The sequence below is a fragment of the Garra rufa genome, chromosome 5 (genome assembly GCF_049309525.1).
Source record: "Garra rufa chromosome 5, GarRuf1.0, whole genome shotgun sequence".
NCBI lineage: Eukaryota > Metazoa > Chordata > Actinopteri > Cypriniformes > Cyprinidae > Garra > Garra rufa.
In genome coordinates, this window is record NC_133365.1 from 38,426,617 (window position 1) to 38,445,586 (window position 18,970).

Consider the following 18,970-nt stretch of genomic DNA (forward strand, 5'->3'; position numbering starts at 1 on the left):
CGGGTTAAACAAACTTCCTGCTAGATCCATATTTGGCCAGTTGTTCTGCAACGTTGCTGGAAGAGACAAGGCGAATGAGGATCTAGATGCTGTAGTTTATTGGGAATCCATGACAAAACAATAAAATCCAGAGGGTACAGGAACTCGGACAAGGGCAAGAGACAACCATTACACATTTAACAACTGACAAACCACAGAGGAAACATAAGGACTATTTATACACAAGACAGAGGTAATGAACTAATTGGTAACCATAGAAACTAACAGGGGAGTGGGTGTGGTGCAATGAGTGTCCATGACAACAAATGAGGGAGCACAGAGGCAGGGAAGCAGTAAACAATGAGACACAAACTACAAAACAAAAGTCCTTAAAACACAGACACAGAACACACACAGACCGGGATTATGACACCACCTTGTTTGCTGCTTATTAATAGTTTCTAACAGTTAGAAAAACTTCCACCTATTTTTTTTCCTCCAATTTCGAAATCGTCCTACATCGCTGTTTTACCTTTTTTTGTAAAGGGCGTTTGATCTTCTTTCCATGTTCATTTTGTAAACACTGGGTCTGTACTTTTGCAGCGATGTAGGACAATTTTGAAGTTAGAGGAGAAAATGAGATGGGAGTTTTTCGACATAACCTAACTGTCTTGAACCAAAATACACAGAGTACACGCAGAGTTACACAAGACAAGCATTTGAGGTTAAAAAGTATTAAATTGTTGGTAACACTTTAGAATAGGTAACTCTTATTCACTATTAACTACGACTTTTCCCTCAATAAATTCCTAATTTGCTGCTTATTAATAGTTAGTAAGGTAGTTGTTAGGTTTAGGTATTGGGTAGGATTAGGGATGTAGAATGCATTAATATGTGCTTAATTAGTACTAATAAATGGCCAATATTCTAGTAATATGCATGCTAATAAGTCGTAGTTAATAGTGAATAAGTGTTACCTATTCTAAAGTGTTACCAAATTGTTATTAAAAAAAAATAAAAAACAACAATCGTTTTGCTAGATAAGACCCTTCTTCCTCGGCTGGTATCGTTTAGAGCCCTTTGAATCTGCATTTAAACCGAATTTTGAAAGTTAAAACTTGTGGGCACCATAGACGTCTATTATATGGAGAGAATGTTTTCCTCAAAAAACATAATTTCTTTACAACTGAAGAAAGAAAGACATGAACATCTTGGATGACAAGGGGGTGAGTAAATTATCTGTAATTTTTTGGTCTGGAAGTGAACTTCTCCTTTAACATGTGCTGTGCTTTATAAATACTAATAAACAGCTAATATGCTAGTAACAGGCATTCTAATAAACAACTGTTCAATAGAGAGAATTGGTCCTAATAATAAAGTGTTACTGATCTATTTATAGAACCCAGTGTCCCTTTTTCTCCTTTTCCATACATCTAATATCTCTCTTTCTATGCCATTCTGTGGAGCACAATCTCTCAGGACACCTCAGGCATATATGAGTAAAATCTATCTTCCTACTAATTTCTCCGGAGACACTTCAAGACTTTCTGTTTCAAGTCTTTATTGTGTGGCAGCTTTGGCTCTAATGTGCCAGATACTGTACACTGTTAGATATACTCTAGTGACACTGCATCGCTCTGTAGTTTAGTAGTGTAGCATGTCACTTTTCACTTTGCATTTTATCTATGTATTCCCTTACAATCGTACATGAATGTCATTTCTTTGACATCTTAATGCTGTGATTTTACAACGATTGTACAGTTTCCTGCTAACTGAAGCCATGTTTAGAGAAACTTTTGCTCTACAAGTGAAAGTACAACTCACAATGACCCTGGTTACCCTGCGGCACTAATAATCTATTATCTCCCTCTTTGCGCTTTCTATAGTCGGTCATTAGACCATCATCCTCTATTTTGGCTTGGTACTGTGTGACCCTCTTTCTTTTTGAAAAAAGAGTCATAATTCTGTTAAATAATTCAAAGGGGTGAAATTGAGAGGCTCTAGAGTTTCGAATGGTTATTGTTCCTGGGCGAGGTCGCTGAATGCTAGTAAAAAGTGAACTCTTCATGCACGGTACTCATCACCTGCCAGGTTCTGTTCAGCCAGGCCATGGTCCGCTGCTACAACATCATCGCACACACACTTGTGTATGCATGGACACACACACGTGAGGTCAACCACATGCACAGAGTGAAGGCTACTCGCACGGAGGATGCCACGGCATAAACTCATCGCATCTGAAAGTGACGGTAAAAATGATTATTACTTTCTACATGCATTTTATGTGTGTTAATCTTACTTTATTGACAGTGTTAAGCCATGACTGACAACTGATTTTTTTTATCTTTTGAAATTAATTGCATTTTTTTAATTAATAATACAAATAAAATAATGATGTAACATTATTTAGATTTAACAGATTTCCACAGTCTGCCTCAATGTTTAAAAATCAGATTTTAGATTCTGAAAAATTTGAATAGTTTAGTTTGTAGTTTATGCCTAGATGTGAATTATAATTTTCTACCTATTGACTCATGCTAAATGCCAGGGTGGTCATGCAGCTATTATGAACTTTAAGTGTGTGTTTGTAAACATATGAACATTACTTTCATTCTATTGCCCTTTGACCCCTGTGAGAGGACACTGACACTGAAGATGAAAAGCACCATTGTGTCTATTGTACAACACAACTAAGCATGTAATGACCCGGTCAGCACTTACCGGTCTGGTTACACTTTGGTCACAAACAATACAAGAGACGCTAAACAGCTGCTGGGAACCCATGTCTGACCTTTCAGGACTTAACAATGACCTACTCATGTCTTCCTTTTTTGACTTATTTTTTGTTTTGTTTACCTCTTACAGTGAGCATTGAGGTGGATGAAGGTAGAAAGGTTGACTGCTTTCTGCATGCAATTTTGGGAATGTTTTATATTCTGTACTGTATGTTAATCTACGTAAACATATTTTTAAGGGAAGGATAATGAATTTAGTCTTTACTATGTGGAAGTGGAGGAAAACTCTAAGAAAGGCAAGGAGAAGCAGACGACACGAGATGGCAAGCGGAGAAGAGAGAGAAATGGTGAAGTTAGCAGGAGAAGAGCTTCAGAGAGGAGAACAACTGAGGCGGGCAATAAAAGAGCAGAGAAGACACATGAGAGACGCCAAAAGACAGCAAGGAAAGAGGGTGAGAAACATGGAAAAAGGCAAAGAAGAAAGAATGCAGATGAAGAGGAGGCTGAGGAAGAATCCAGCAAGGAGAAAAAGAACATTAAAAATGAAACAACCAAGACACTAAAACTGGAAGATGAGAAGGGAAAAGATGTGAAGAAAAAGAGAAAGAAGCATGTTAAAAATGAGGAGGATGATGGAAGTCCTGGAAAGACAAAACAGAAAGATTGTCATGAGATGCCCAGGAAGGAAAAGGAAAAGAAAAAGAAAAGAAAGAAGCCAGAGACTACGTAAGTTTGTATTCTTTTACCACTGATTTCAGTAAATCAATAAATGTATCAAACTATAATCAAGCTATGGATTATGTCTAAATTTGTAATTTTTATATTATATTATATTTTATAATTATTTCTGCAATTCAAAAGTCTTTTCTGCTCATCAAGGCTGCATTTATTTGATTAAAAATACAAAAAACTGTAATAAAGTGAAATATTATTGCAATTTAATATAGTATTTTTCTATGGTAATATACTTAAAAATAGTGATGCAATGCTGAATTTTCAGCATCATTACTCCAGTGTTCAGTTTCAGTTTCACATGATCCTTCAAAGAACTTTCTAATATGCTCATTTATTATCAATGTTGATAACCTGTGATGCTTTTTAAAAAAGTACAGCATTTATTTAATATAGAACAATATACACTACCATTTAAAGTTTGGAGTCAGCAAATTCTGACTTAAAGTTATTTTTATTCTTAATATTACTTGATATTACTTTTATTTTTTTATTAGAAATGACACAGACTCCCAGAAGATAATAAGACGATGTACAAGAGGCATCATTGTGGAAAAAAATGATTACTCATCTTTTATTTACATTTGAACAAAAAGTGGCATGTCCAAAATTATTCATACCCTTCTCAATAATCAATAGAAAAGCCTTTATTGGCTATTGCAGCAATCAAACGCTTCCTATAATTGCTGACCAGCTTTTTGCATGTTTCCACTGGTATTTTTGCCCATTCATCTTTAGCGATGAGCTCCAACTCTTTCAGGTTGGAGAGTCTCCTTGCAATTACCCTGATCTTTAGCTCCCTCCACAGATTCTCAATTGTATTTAACTCAGGACTCTGGCTGGGCCACTGCAAAACGTTAATGTTTTTGTCTGCTAACCATTTCTTCATTTCTGTGTTTTGGGTCGTTGTCATGCTGAAATGTCCACTGGTGTCCAAAGCCAAGTTTCTCTGCAGACTGCCTGATGTTGTTGTTGAGAATTTTGATGTATTGCTCCTTTTTCATATTGCCGTTTACTGTGATTAGGTTCCCTGGTCCACCGGCTGAAAAACACCCCCTAAACATTAGATTCCCACCACCATGTGTGACAGTGGGGATGGTGTTCTTAGGGTTGGAGGCTTCTCATTTTTTACACCAAATGATGGCTACATCATTGTGGCCAAACAATTCAATTTTTGTTTCATCTGATCATAAAACAGAAGACCAGAAGTCTTCTTCTTTGTCCAGATGAGCATTTGCAAAGGCCAAGCGGGCTTTTGTGTGCCTTATCTGGAGAAGTAGTGTCCTCCTTGGTCTGCGTCTGTGGAACCCAGTGGTGTGCAGTGTCTGTTGGACTTTCTGCCCTGAGATGTTGCCACCAGCAGAGCCCAGATTCATCAGGATGGCCTTGGTGGTGATCCTTGGATTCTTTTTTACCTCTCTCACTATCCTCCTGGTCAGCACAGGTGTCACATTTGGCTTCCAACGTCCTCTGAGATTTTTCACAGTGCAGAACATCTTGTTTTTAATAATACCTTGCACTGTAGCCACTGGACCTTCAAAACATTAAGATATGGTCTTATAGCCCTTTCCTGAGCAGCCACAATGTGCAGCCGCAGGTCCTCAGTGAGCTCCTTTGTCTTAGCCATGACTGTCCACAAACCAACAGCAGAGAGCTTCTGTTTTTCACCTGTTGAGTTGATTAAAACAGCTGTTCCCAATGAATCAGGGTAATTAGGATGCTTTAGAACAGGTTGGACTATTTGTAATGGCATAGAACTTTGGATTTTCACATAGACTGTGACAGTTTGCAAAGGATATGAATCATTTTGGACATGCCACTTTTTTTCAAATGTAAATAAAAGCTGAGAAATATTTTTTTCCACAATGATGCCTCTTGTACCTCGTCTTATCATCTTTTGGTAGAAACCTGTGTCATTTCCTGTGTTGACTTGCTGGTTGAATAAAAGTAACTTTAAGTCAGAATTTGTAATGGAAATATTGTAATATATTAGAAAAATCTAAAACAAAAGCATTCCCATTTGTGGTCTCAGATGTATGAATCCCACTTAACATAACTGCTTTTATTCCTCCCTCCCAGCTCAGAATCTGAGTCCAAATCTGAGTCAGAATCTGAATCAGACTCTGAGTCGAAGGACAATCAGGCAGTGGGAGTTTTGGGGTCTCTCACTCCAGAGGAGCTGGAAAAGTTAAAAGAAGCAGTGGAAGAAAGGAAAAAGCTAATCACCACACTGAGAGGAAAACCCTGGCCCATGAAGAAAAAACTTGTAATCCTTAAGTACGTCCTATCAATGCTTATTTTGTAAATGTGTACACCAACTTTCATAATACTAGTGAGTTGTGTTCTGTCTCAGGGAGTCACAGGAGTTTGTGGAGAAATATGAAGGGGCTCTGGGAAAAGGCAAAGGCAGGAAACTCTACGTCTATAAGGTCATGATGATGAAGGTGAGGAGGTGATCATTGTTAGGTTGATGGATATAAATATACCTTTCTACAACTTCAGAGTCAATACTGTTTTTCTTTATTACTCTAATTTTCAGAAATGGATGAAGTTTCAACGCGACTTTGAGAACTTCAAGACTGCCTGCATCCCGTGGGAGATGAAGATAAAGGAAATAGAAAGTGTGATGCTTCTCAGTTTGATCTTCCATCTCTCTCACTGTTTTTGTTTTTCCGAATTTCTAAACAAACTCTATTTTTATCTTCTTATAGGTCATTTTGGTTCATCAGTTGCCTCTTACTTTATATTTCTGAGGTGGATGTATGGCATCAATATGATTTTATTTGGACTGACATTTGGGCTAGTAATGGTTCCAGAGGTGAGAAATTTCAGTGCAGTCAAGTTGTGTTAAAAATTACACAATACAGTCAAACCAAAAATTATTCAAACACCAGATTCATCGCAGGACATTTATAGTTCATTTATGTAAGTAAGGAAAGAAAAATAAAGTAAACTGTGACATAATATTGTCACGGGAGAGATGGAGGTCTGGGTCCAGATGCAGGTGAGTAGTATTTTAATAATAAAACAAATAAACAAACAAAGCAAAAGGCCAACACGGCACACAATTAAACATGAACTGAAACACAAAATAACAAAATCCAGAACACGATCAAAAGCCAGGAATCTTCAAAAACACAACATAACACACAGGACAGAAGACAATGCAGCCAGAATGAGTAGTGGGAAATGAGAGTTCTTATAGACCAGATAATTGTGAGCAGGTGTGAGTGTAATCAGTGCTAATGACAAGACAGGAGTGTACAATTAGGTTAAGTGCAGTGGAGGGAAGGGAAAACAGCGACCACAGGTGGCTGAGGGAAACCCCACAGCCCAGATCATGACACTACCCCCTCCCCACGGAACGGCTCCCAGACGTTCCACAAGTCTGGAGGGTGGAGGAACGGGGGAAGGCAAATCAGGGGGAGGGACGGCGGGCCAGGCCCGTGCAGCACAGTCACCGCCGCGTCAGGAACAGAGAGCGCGGTCGCCTCCGCGTCCAGAACAGAGAGCGCGGTCGCCTCCGCGTCCAGAACAGAGAGCGCGGTCGCCTCCGCGTCCAGAACAGAGAGCGCGGTCGCCTCCGCGTCAGGCGCAGAGATAGCGGTCACCGCCGCGTCCGGAACAGAGAGAGCTGTCACCGCCGCGTCCGGAACAGAGAGAGCGGTCACCGCCGCGTCCGGAACAGAGAGCGCGGTCACCGCCGCGTCCGGAACAGAGAGCGCGGTCACCGCCGCGTCCGAAACAGAGAGCGCGGTCACCGCCGCGTCCGGAACAGAGAGCGCGGTCACCGCCGCGTCCGGAACAGAGAGCGCGGTCACCGCCGCGTCCGGAACAGAGAGCGCGGTCACCGCCGCGACAGGAACAGAGAGAGCAGTCACCGCCGCGTCAGGAACAGAGAGCGCGGTCACCGCCGCGTCCGGAACAGAGAGCGCGGTCACCGCCGCGTCCGGAACAGAGAGCGCGGTCACCGCCGCGTCCGGAACAGAGAGCGCGGTCACCGCCGCGTCCGGAACAGAGAGAGCGGTCACCGCCGCGTCCGGAACAGAGAGAGCGGTCACCGCCGCGTCAGGAACAGAGAGCGCGGTCACCGCCGCGTCCGGAACAAAGAGAGCGGTCACCGCCGCGTCCGGAACAAAGAGAGCGGTCACCGCCGCGTCAGGAACAAAGAGAGCCGCCAGGCAGGCGTAGATGAATTCGAACCTCTTGGCCGACGCCGCCTCGAACGACATCCCCGCCGTGTCGGGAACAGAGCTGGTGGTCGCTGCCCCCAGGCGGGGGAACGCCGCCTCCTCAAAAAAAAAAATTCCTCCCTGCTGGACCCATTAGTGCTGGCTGCATTCTGTCACGGGAGAGATGGAGGTCTGGGTCCAGATGCAGGTGAGTAGTATTTTAATAATAAAACAAATAAACAAACAAAGCAAAAGGCCAACACGGCACACAATTAAACATGAACTGAAACACAAAATAACAAAATCCAGAACACGATCAAAAGCCAGGAATCTTCAAAAACACAACATAACACACAGGACAGAAGACAATGCAGCCAGAATGAGTAGTGGGAAATGAGAGTTCTTATAGACCAGATAATTGTGAGCAGGTGTGAGTGTAATCAGTGCTAATGACAAGACAGGAGTGTACAATTAGGTTAAGTGCAGTGGAGGGAAGGGAAAACAGCGACCACAGGTGGCTGAGGGAAACCCCACAGCCCAGATCATGACAAATATACCCAAAAATTCTTCATACAGTGGACTACCAGGACCAAAAATTTGATTTGACATTTGGCCTGACCGTGTTTTGTTACATACCTTTCTATCAAAGCTATCTGACATTATCAAGATTCATTTGTTCTGACACAGTTTAACTCTTGAGTTCTTTTCATATTTTATTACCATTTTCCAAACTTTAGTGAATAAACTGTGACAATATGAGAAATGTTGAAGGTGTCTAAATAAATTTTGGTTTGACTGTATATTAGTAACAAAGACCATATGAAACATTTATTTAATTAAATGTAACCAGCCCATTCTTCAGTCGATCACAATCTCATTTACCTTCCAGGCTCTTATGGGGAAACCATATGGAAGTTTACCCAGGAAGACAGTGCCCAGAGAGGAAGAGGCCAGTGCTATGAATTTTGCAGTCTTATGGGATTTTGGCGTAAGTCTATATGATTATACAATACTGTTCAAAACTTTGTGGTCAGCAAGATTTTTAGTTCAGAGAAATAAATACTTTTAGTCAGCAAGGATGCATTAAATTGATCAAAAGTGATATTAAAGGCTTTCAGAAAATCGAATTTCAAATAAATGCTGTTCTTCTGAACTTTCTATTCATCAAAGAATCCTGACAAAAATATATCATGGCTTCCACAAAAATATTCAACACTGTGTGTCAACATTGATAATAAGAAGAAATATTTAATCAGCAGCAAATCAGCATATTAGAATGATTTCTGAAGGATCATGTGACATTGAAGAATGGATTAGTGGCTCAAGTTGTTTTGTCTTTTTTTTCAGGGTTATGCTAAGTACTCTGTCCTCTTCTATGGCTACTACAATAGCCAGCGGGCCATAGGGTGGCTCAAGTTCCGCATGCCCCTGTCCTATTTCCTGGTGGGAGTGGGTACAGTGGCGTATAGCTACATGGTGGTAATAAGGACGTGAGTCATGACAGTTCATATCAGAAACCTTTATTGAGTGTGTCCATAAGAATTTTACTGCCACTTAGTCCATAGACAAAACATATCTTTACTGATTTCCTCACTGTTACCCAACAGTATGGCCCGCAATGCCAATGAGGAAGGTGGTGGAGATGACACCAGCTTTAATTTCTGTTGGAAGACATTTACTAGTTGGGATTACCTCATTGGAAATCCTGAGACAGCAGACAACAAGTTCGCTTCCATCACCACTAGTTTTAAGGTGTGTTACTTTTCATTTTACTTGTATTGGTGCCACATCCACTTAGTAGATAACAAATGAGACTTATAATGTAAAATTAAATTTCTCTAAAACAGAATGTGGAATTTTTATACTATTATTTGATTATTTCTGATATATTTCCACCTGAGTAACAAAAGACCATGTACTGACAGGGAGCTGCAAAAAATTTAGAAAGTCATCATTATATACAAAATCATCAATATGACATAAAGAATTGATTGTCATAATTTTGATTTTTATGTCATATTGATAACTTTTTGTCTCATATTGATGATTTTGTATCTCATAAGTTAGACAACATACAATTTTAACATTTGTTATAGATAACAAAATAACTTCTTTTGGCCCTTTCATGCCATAATTATGTCGACATAATAAAATAGAATATGGAATAAAGAAAGAAATATGAATTATAACTGTTTTATGACATAGAAAGTAAGTAATAATTATATGCAAAATCATTAATATGAGATAAAAAGTTATCAGTATGATATTGATGATTTTGTATGTTATAATTTAGACTTTGTCATATAATTTCGACATTTGTTGTAATGATGACTTTCTATATATCATTAAACATGCTTATAATAATAAGCATAATAATCATTTAATTCACTTTTCTTTTCTATTTTTTATGTTATAATTATGAAGACATAATCATGGCATAAAAAAATCCACATTATGACAAAAGGTCAAAATTATGAGATAAAGAGTTGGTTTGTTATAATTTTGACCTTTTTTTCATAATGCCAACTTTTTTTGTCTTTTTATGCCATAATTATGTCCACATATTATATTTTTATCTCATAATTATGGAATAAAGGAGGAAATATGAATTATAATTATGTTTTATGAAATAGAAATTAATCATTATATACAAAATCATCAATTATGAGATAAAAAAGTTATTAATTGATTGTCATAATTTTGACTTTTATGTCATATTGTTAACTTTTTATCTGACAAAAAGTCTAAATGATTAGATAAAGAGTTAATTGTCATAATTTTGAGATAATTCTGTCATAAAACATGCTTATAATTCATATTTCCTTCATTCCATATAATTATATTTTTATCTTGTAATTACGAAGACGTAATTATGCCATAAAAAGTCAACATTATGACAAAAGGTCAAAATTCTCAGATAAAGAGTTGACTGTTTGTCATAATTTTGAGATAAAAGTCATTATGACAAACAATCAACTGTTTATGTCACACTGATAACTTTTTATCTCATATGGATGATTTTGTATCATAATTTAGAAATATAACTTTGACATTTGTTATAATGATGACTTTCTATGTAATTAATATTTCCTTTTTATTCCTTATCATATTTTTATCTCATAATTATGGCAAAAAAAGTCGACATTATGACAAAAGGTCAAAATTATGAGTTGATTGTCAGAAATTTGAGATAAAAGTCATAATTATGACAAACAATCAACTGTTTATGTCATACTAATAACTGTTTATCTCAAATTGATGATTTTGTATCTCAGAAGTTAGACATTGCTATATAATTTTGACATTTGTTATAATGACTTTCTATGTCACAATATTATGCTTATAATTAATATTTCATTCTTTATTCATTATTGTCATTATAATAATGTCATTATATTTTTATCTCATAATTATGAAGACATAATTATGGCATAAAAAGTCAAAATTATGAAATGAGTTAATTGTCATAATTTTGAGATGAAAGTAATAATTATGACAAACAATCAACTGTTATGTCTTATTGATATCTTTTTATCTCAAATTGATTATTTTGTATCTCATAATTTAGACTTTCTATGTCATAAAACATGCTTATAATTCATATTTCCTTCTTTATTCCATATCATTATATTTTTATTTTGTAATTACGAAGACATAATTATGGCATATAAAGTAAACATTATGAAAAAATGTAAAAATTATGAGATGAGTTGACATTTGAGATAATCTCATAATTATGAAGACATAATTATGGCATAAAAAGTCAAAATTATGACAAAAGGTCAAGATTCTCAGATAAAGAGTGGTTTGTCATAATTTTGAGATAAAAGACATAATTATGACAAACAATCAACTCTTTATGTCATATTGATAACTTTTTATCTCATATTGATGATGATTTAGATGTATAATTTCAACATTTGTCATAATGATGACTTTCTGTGTTATAAAACATAATTATAATTTAGATTTTATTCTTTATTTCATATCATTATATTTTTATCTCATAATTATTAATTGCCAAAGCATGATTTTTTGAGGAGTCAGAATAGGTATGGAAAATGTCTATTTTTGCCATGATAAAGCCTCAAATAACATCTTAAGTGAAGAAAAAATGTATTCTTCAAGTGAAAAAATAGATAATAATAAAAAAAGATCGATATGACCTCTTTAATCTAGCCTCTCCTGGCTTCATAATAAATTCAGCACATTAACAGGAGGCCATTGTGGAGGAGCAAGAGAGCAGAAAAGATGACAACATCCACCTGACAAGATTCCTTAGAGTGCTGGCCAACTTCCTGGTGCTCTGCTGTCTGGCAGGGAGTGGGTATTTGATCTACTTTGTAGTACGCAGGTCTCAGAAGTTTGCTCTGGAGGGACTGGAGAACTACGGCTGGTGGGAAAGGAATGAGGTCAGACTCATGTAACAGTGTGCAATAGTAATCCTCTTGTCAATCGATAAAATAAAATGAATTTTGCATGGTTTTCCATACTCTCAGGTGAACATGGTGATGTCTCTGTTGGGAATGTTCTGTCCGATGCTGTTCGACGTGATCAGCACTTTAGAGAACTATCATCCGCGTATCGCCCTCCAGTGGCAGCTGGGACGCATATTCGCCCTTTTCCTGGGGAACCTTTACACATTCATCATCGCTCTTATGGATGCCATCCAACTAAAGGTAAAGCTTCATTTAACAAAGACTGAAGTGCTCAGATTCTCATCTTCAGTCCTTCTGATGTTCAGAATAGTTATAATTTCCGTCATTCTACCTCCCTTGGGCCACAACATCTGTGTTAAATGAATCATCTTCTTGTGAAGGTCATTTATCCTCCTAACTGTCACATATTTTGAAGAGGGTAGAAGAGGAGATTGTGAAGAACAATATGACAATATGGCAGGCTAACCTGTACAACGGGACTGTGCCGGACAACGCAACTGCTCCTCCGGTCACAGTGCACCCTGCTGATGTTCCTAGAGGGCCATGCTGGGAGACAATGGTTGGACAGGTACTGGGGAAGAGTGGTTTAATTCAATTCAGTTCTTATTTAATTTTATAGCTCTTTTCACAATACCAATTCCAGTACGACTAAAACACAATATGTCCCAAAGCGGCATTACAAAGTGTAAAATCCCAGTGAGTAAAATGTATTATGGGAAAACTCTATAATGGTATACATTTATGGTATAGTAGCTATATACAGTTGAAGTCAAAAGTTTAAAAAATGTTAATTATTTTATCAAAATAAGAGTGATCATACAAAATACATGATTTTTTTTTATTTAGTACTGACCTGAATAATATATTTCACATAAAAGAAATTTACCTATAGTCCACGAGAGACAATCTTTTTTTAAAAAGGAGGAGGTGAAGTGAGGCCAAGTATGGAATTTGTGCTCTGCATTTAACCCATCCAAGTGCACACACACAGTAGTGAACACACACACACCGTGAACACACACCCGGAGCAGTGGGCAGCCATTGCTGCGGCGCCCGGGGAGCAGTTGGGGGTACGGTGCCTTGCTCAAGGGACTCACCTCAGTCGTGGTATTGAGGGTGAAGAGAGTGCTGGTTATTCACTCCCCCCACCTACAATCCCTGCCGGACCTGGGACTCGAACCTGCAACCTTTGGGTTACAAGTCCGACTCTCTAACCATTAGGCCACGGCTGCCCCCGTAAATTTGTTTAGTGATAGTCAATGGGTTTATGAGTCCTTTTTTGCCTTGAGCAATTAATCTGCCCACTTTTCTTCAGAAAATTCCTTTTGGTCCCATAGATTCTGTTTTTTTTTTTTTGTTTTTTAGTATTTTAGCATTTTTGTGTATTTTAACCCTTTAAAACAAGACTGTATGAATTTGAGATCCATCTTTTTTTTACACTGAAGATAGCTGAGGGACTCATATGCAACTATTACAGAAGGTTCAGTGCTCACTGATGCTCTAGAAGGAAACACAATGCATTAAGAGTCGGGGGTGAAAACTTTTTGAATTTGAAGATCTGGGTAAATTTCACTTATTTTGTCTTCTGGAAAACATGTAAGTATCATCTGTAGCTTCGGAAGGGCAGTACTAAATGAAAAAAAAAAGATATTTAGGCAAAATATGAAAAATGTACACATCTTCATTCTGTTCAAAAGTTTACACCCCCGGCTACTAATGCATCGTTTGTCTTTCTGGAGTATCAGTGAGCGTTTGAACCTTCTGTAATAGTTGCATATGAGTCCCTCAGTTGTCCTCAGTGTGAAAATATGGATCGTATAATCATACAGTCATTGTTTTAAAGGGTTCAAATACACAAAAATGCTGAAAAAACAGAATCTATTGGACCTGAAGGAATTTTTGAAGAAAAGTGACAAACAAGGGACTCAGCAGCGCTGTTTTTGACAAGGTAAATAGGGTGTTGTTTTACACAATCATTGAGGGATTAAAATAGAGACCTTAGAGAATCATAACAACTTGTGGAAATTGAGCATCCAATGTCTCCTTTAGAAATAATGAAAAGTATAAACCTTTTTTGTAACTTTGAGGATAGCTAGAGTTTAAAAATCAAGTGTTTAATTCATATTCTCATGCATTGCATCACATCTTTTGAGATTGCCGGCATCCTCTGTGTCTAAAGGAGTTTGTTCGGCTCATCATTTCTGATACGATGACGACTTATATCACTCTGCTTATTGGGGATTTCCTCCGTGCCGTACTGGTGCGATTCCTGAACAACTGCTGGTGCTGGGATCTGGAGTATGGCTTTGTGAGTATCCACAACACATGCAGTATTCAGCATCAGGATTTCCCCCTCATTTATAACTGATGTGCGCTCTCTTCATTAGCCGTCCTATTCAGAGTTTGATGTCAGTGGGAATGTTTTGGGGCTGATCTTCAATCAGGGAATGATCTGGTAAGAATCTATCTCCATTTAATTCGTAATTTCATGTTGTCTTGCTTTCCATATGAAAACAGTACACCACCAAATCTTACCATTTTTTTTGTGTGTATCAGGATGGGGGCATTCTATGCTCCATGTCTTCCAGCATTAAATCTTCTCCGGCTTCACGTGTCCATGTACCTACAGTGCTGGGCTGTGATGTGTTGTAATGTGCCTCAGGAACGGGTCTTCAAAGCCTCAGGCTCCAATAACTTCTACATGGCCATGCTGCTGGTCATCCTCTTCCTCTCTACACTGCCAGCTATATACACCATTGTCTCCATTCCTCCCTCTTTTGACTGTGGACCTTTCAGGTTATGAAAGTTTATGCATAAATTAGAAATGGTGTGGATTAGGGATTATTTAGCATTAGAACTGAGTAAATTCTGAAATTGTTCAGTGTGGTGAAAGCTTTTTATCACTTAAATTAAGTATAAATACAAATAAGTAGACTCATGCTTGTATGTATTTATTTATACTTATGTTCAAATTAAAGGGATAGTTCACCCAAAAATAAAAATTCTATAATTAATTACTCACCCTCATGTCACTGCAAACCAGTAAGATCTTTGTTTATCTTCAGAGCACAAATTAAGATATTTTCGATGAAATCCTAGAGCTTTCTGACCCTGCATAGACAACAACACAACTGAAAAATGCAAGGCCCAGAAAGGTGGTCAGGGCATCGTTAAAATAGTCCATGCAACCTCAATGGTTTAACTATAATTTCATGAAGCTACAAGAATACTTTCCGTGCGCAAAAAAAGACTTTATTTAACAATTTATTCTCTTTTTTGTGTTTTCTTTGAGCACAAAAAAAGTATTTTCGTAGCTTCATAAAATTACGGATGAAACCAGTGATGTCACATGGACTATTTTAATGATGCTCTTACTAACTTTCTGGGTCTTGAATATTTCAGTTGCATTGCTGTCTATGCAGGTCATGGATTTAATCAAAAATATCTTAATTTGCTCTGAAGATGAACAAACTTACGGGTTTGGAATGACACAAAGGTGAGTAATTAATGACAGAATTTTTATTTTGTGGAGAACTGCCCTTTTAACACTGAAAAAGTAGAGGGGTGGTTACAAGCCAAGTCTTGCAATGGCAGATCTTTAGCACTAGAGTGCAGCAAAGTTCAAGTCTACAATCTTCTCACATCTCTTTTCTCCTCCAAATCAGCACAAAATGCAGTTACCGTTACTTTAAGAAAGTTCATTTGTTATGTTTTCTTCTTTTTTTTTTTTTTTAGCTTTAAAGATTTCTGATTTACTACGATTTCATCGTATATAATAGATGCAGCGTGTTTTATAAACAAGTACCTGATGGCCAAAATGTCGTTCTATTTTTTCGTGACAGCATCAGACCTTCACTTACATAAATAGAAAAGGAAAATTTCAACGGATGCAATGGTTAAAAGAAATGCTAATTGTATGTCAGGATTTAGAGCTGCAGACTGACCAGCTCTAGAAATAAACAAATAAAATACACATTTGTTAACGTGCTTGGTTGTTTAAAATGTATATTTATTTACACGTTTAGAGTTAGGTTTCTGCCGTTTTAAATGTCTAAGAATATTCTTATATTTTTTCCGCAGTGGAAAAAATCGCATGTTTGATGTGATTCAGGAGACCCTGGAGACAGACTTCCCTCCCTGGTTCGGTAAAGTGTTCAGTTACGCCTCGAACCCTGGACTGGTGCTGCCCTTTCTTCTACTCTTGGTGTAAGTGGGAATATCTAAATACATCTACATGAGTTTCCTGAGAGGGTGTTTGATTGTAAATGTATTTTTTTCTGTAATTTTAGTCTTGCGATATATTATCTGCATTCCACTTCGAAAACTTACAAAAGGGTAAACATGGAGCTGAAAAAGAAACTTCAAACAGTAAGCGAAGTCCAAATGTCTGTTCAAATGTCTCCTACAGTAAATGTTTAATTATATACAGGGTTATGGACAGATGACATTATGTAAACTCACCACTAGATGGAAGCACTTACATTGAGCTAAAAATTAATCAATTTTAAAATAACACATTAATAAATTAGTACTAGTAGTAGTATCATCACATAGACCACATAGATTATATTTTTTATATTAATTCAATATGAAGTTAGCATTGCTCGCTACTATTACAAACTCCATAGGTCATTTATAGCCATGTCACTAAATTTTCCAATATTGTATTTACAGCAAAATGAGGAAAACAAGAAAAAGAACAAACTTGCAGCCTTAAAAGCAGCCAACGATCTAGAACAGGCGAGGAAAGCAGGAGAACAACACAGCAACAGCGCCTCCGATTTGGGTGAGAGCACACAGAACGGGTCACAGCTCCCATCAGTCAGCGCACAAGACAGCAACTTGGAACCAATTCAGAGAAACTTTCCATTAATGTTGAAGAGTTAATGTGCTGTGTTTGGACAGCAGGTGGCCACAGTCTTAAATCAACATGCCCCTGTTTCTGTATATCAGTGTTGCTGTAAGACAGCAGTTGAAAGGTCTTTCTGCCTCTTCTTTCAGGAGTAAATGAAGAGAGCAGTAGCATTGATGAAGCAGGGGAACACAAACAAGCTGGACAAAACGGTCGCTTTATTCACTCTTCACAGAGTCAGCATACTCAAAACTCTGAACATCCCGTCTCCTCGAACCACACAACTACCAGACCTCCTGCATCCCGGGGCCACACGTCATCTGGACATCTTCCAGGTCACCCACAGCAGCCACAGAAAAACTCTCACTCAAACAGGAGATAAATAGCACAGATTTTAAATAGATAAATAGATTAATCTGTTTGTTGCATGCACAACATTTGGCACTTATATAACTCTTTTTTTTTATTCTTGCTGATACAGTATAAATCCTGTGCCCAGGCCTGCAGCACATATCATGAATGCCTCAGTGAATCTCAAGGGCTCGGTGGCTATACAACTTTAGAATGATAAGTCTTATCTCTGTGAAAGATAATTTTTAGAAATATTTGCTTAATTGTTTGTTTACATGCCAATTGCAACTAGTTATTAAACTACAGCTGCTAAAGTAACCTTTTTTTTTATTAATTTGTTTTAGAGAAAAACAGCGGTGTTTATAACCATTCATCAGGTACTGGGACACAGGCCCCCATCAAAAAGTGTCCTCATATTTTGATACCCTTTTTTAAAATCATCTTTACCTGCAGTACAGACTTGTTTACACAAGTTGTACAAGCAATGAAGAGCTGCTTTGTCATTGCAAATGACAGAGCAAATTAATAAAATAAAATAAATAAGGTCATTGTGAATTTTTATCTCACAATTCTGACTTATTTCGTGTTTACATCTTGCAACCAAAAAAAAAAAACATAATATGCAGGTTAGGTATGTTTTGAAGCATGACAGCTGGTTTTAGCTGGTCCTTAGTTGGTCATGAGCTGGTTTAAGCTGGTCCTGAGTTGCTTAGGAGCTGGTTTAACCTGGTCAGGTGCTCCTGTTTAGGACCAGTTTAAACCAGCTGCCATGCTTCAAAACATTCTAAAAAGCATATTTTTCAACAGGGAATTCTAACTTTTCTCTTAGAGAACTGTAAGATATAAACTTGCAATTGTGAGTTATAAAGTCAGAACTTGCAGTTCTGAGAAAAAAAGTCAGAATTGTGAGATATAAACTCACACTTATATACAGGTGCTGGTCATATAATTAGAATTTCTTCAAAAAGTTGATTTATTTCACTAATTCCATTCAAGAAGTGAAACTTGTATAATGTATACATTCATTCCACACAGACTGATATATTTCAAGTGTTTATTTCTTTTAAATTTGATGATTATAACTGACAACTAATGAAAACCCCAAATTCAGTATCTCAGAAAATTAGAATATTACTTAAGACTAATACAAAGAAAGGATTTTTAGAAATCTTGGCCAACTGAAAAGTATGAACATGAAAAGTATGAGCATGTACAGCACTCAATACTTAGTTGGGGCTCCTTTTACCTGAATTACTGCAGCAGTGCGGCCTGGCATGGAGTTGATCAGTCTGTGGCACTGCTCAGGTGTGTTATGAGAGCCCAGGTTGCTCTGATAATAGGCTTCAGCTCTTCTGCATTGTTGGGTCTGGCATATTGCATCTTCCTCTTCACAATACCCCACAGATTTTCTATGGGGTTAATGTCAGGCGAGTTTGCTGGCCAATTAAGAACAGGGATACCATGGTCCTTAAACCAGGTAATGGTAGCTTTGGCAGTGTGTGCAGGTGCCAAGTCCTGTTGGAAAATGAAATCTGCATCTCCATAAAGTTGGTCAGCAGCAGGAAGCATGAAGTGCTCTAAAACGTCCTGGTATACAGCTGCGTTGACCTTGGACCTCAGAAAACACAGTGGACCAACACCAGCAGATGACATGGCACCCCAAACCATCATTGACTGTGGAAACTTTACACTGGACCTCAAGCAACGTGG

The 18,970-nt window shown here is 37.7% G+C and overlaps 1 protein-coding gene across 1 annotated transcript; it reads left to right on the forward strand.

The window, feature by feature from the left end:
• Window positions 1–2,021: 2,021 nt before the first annotated feature.
• On the forward strand, window positions 2,022–17,433 carry tmc1 (transmembrane channel-like 1). Its single transcript, XM_073841275.1, is given in 23 exon segments — window positions 2,022–2,066; window positions 2,068–2,122; window positions 2,125–2,165; window positions 2,168–2,228; window positions 2,845–2,865; window positions 2,954–3,440; window positions 5,526–5,723; window positions 5,800–5,890; window positions 5,986–6,067; window positions 6,158–6,264; window positions 8,508–8,606; window positions 8,966–9,108; window positions 9,226–9,370; window positions 11,836–12,030; window positions 12,118–12,297; window positions 12,473–12,625; window positions 14,237–14,365; window positions 14,445–14,512; window positions 14,614–14,853; window positions 16,138–16,263; window positions 16,347–16,425; window positions 16,732–16,849; window positions 17,152–17,433. Coding segments are annotated over 23 exon segments (3,003 nt in total). The 3' UTR covers window positions 17,292–17,433.
• The last annotated feature ends 1,537 nt before the right edge of the window (window positions 17,434–18,970 follow it).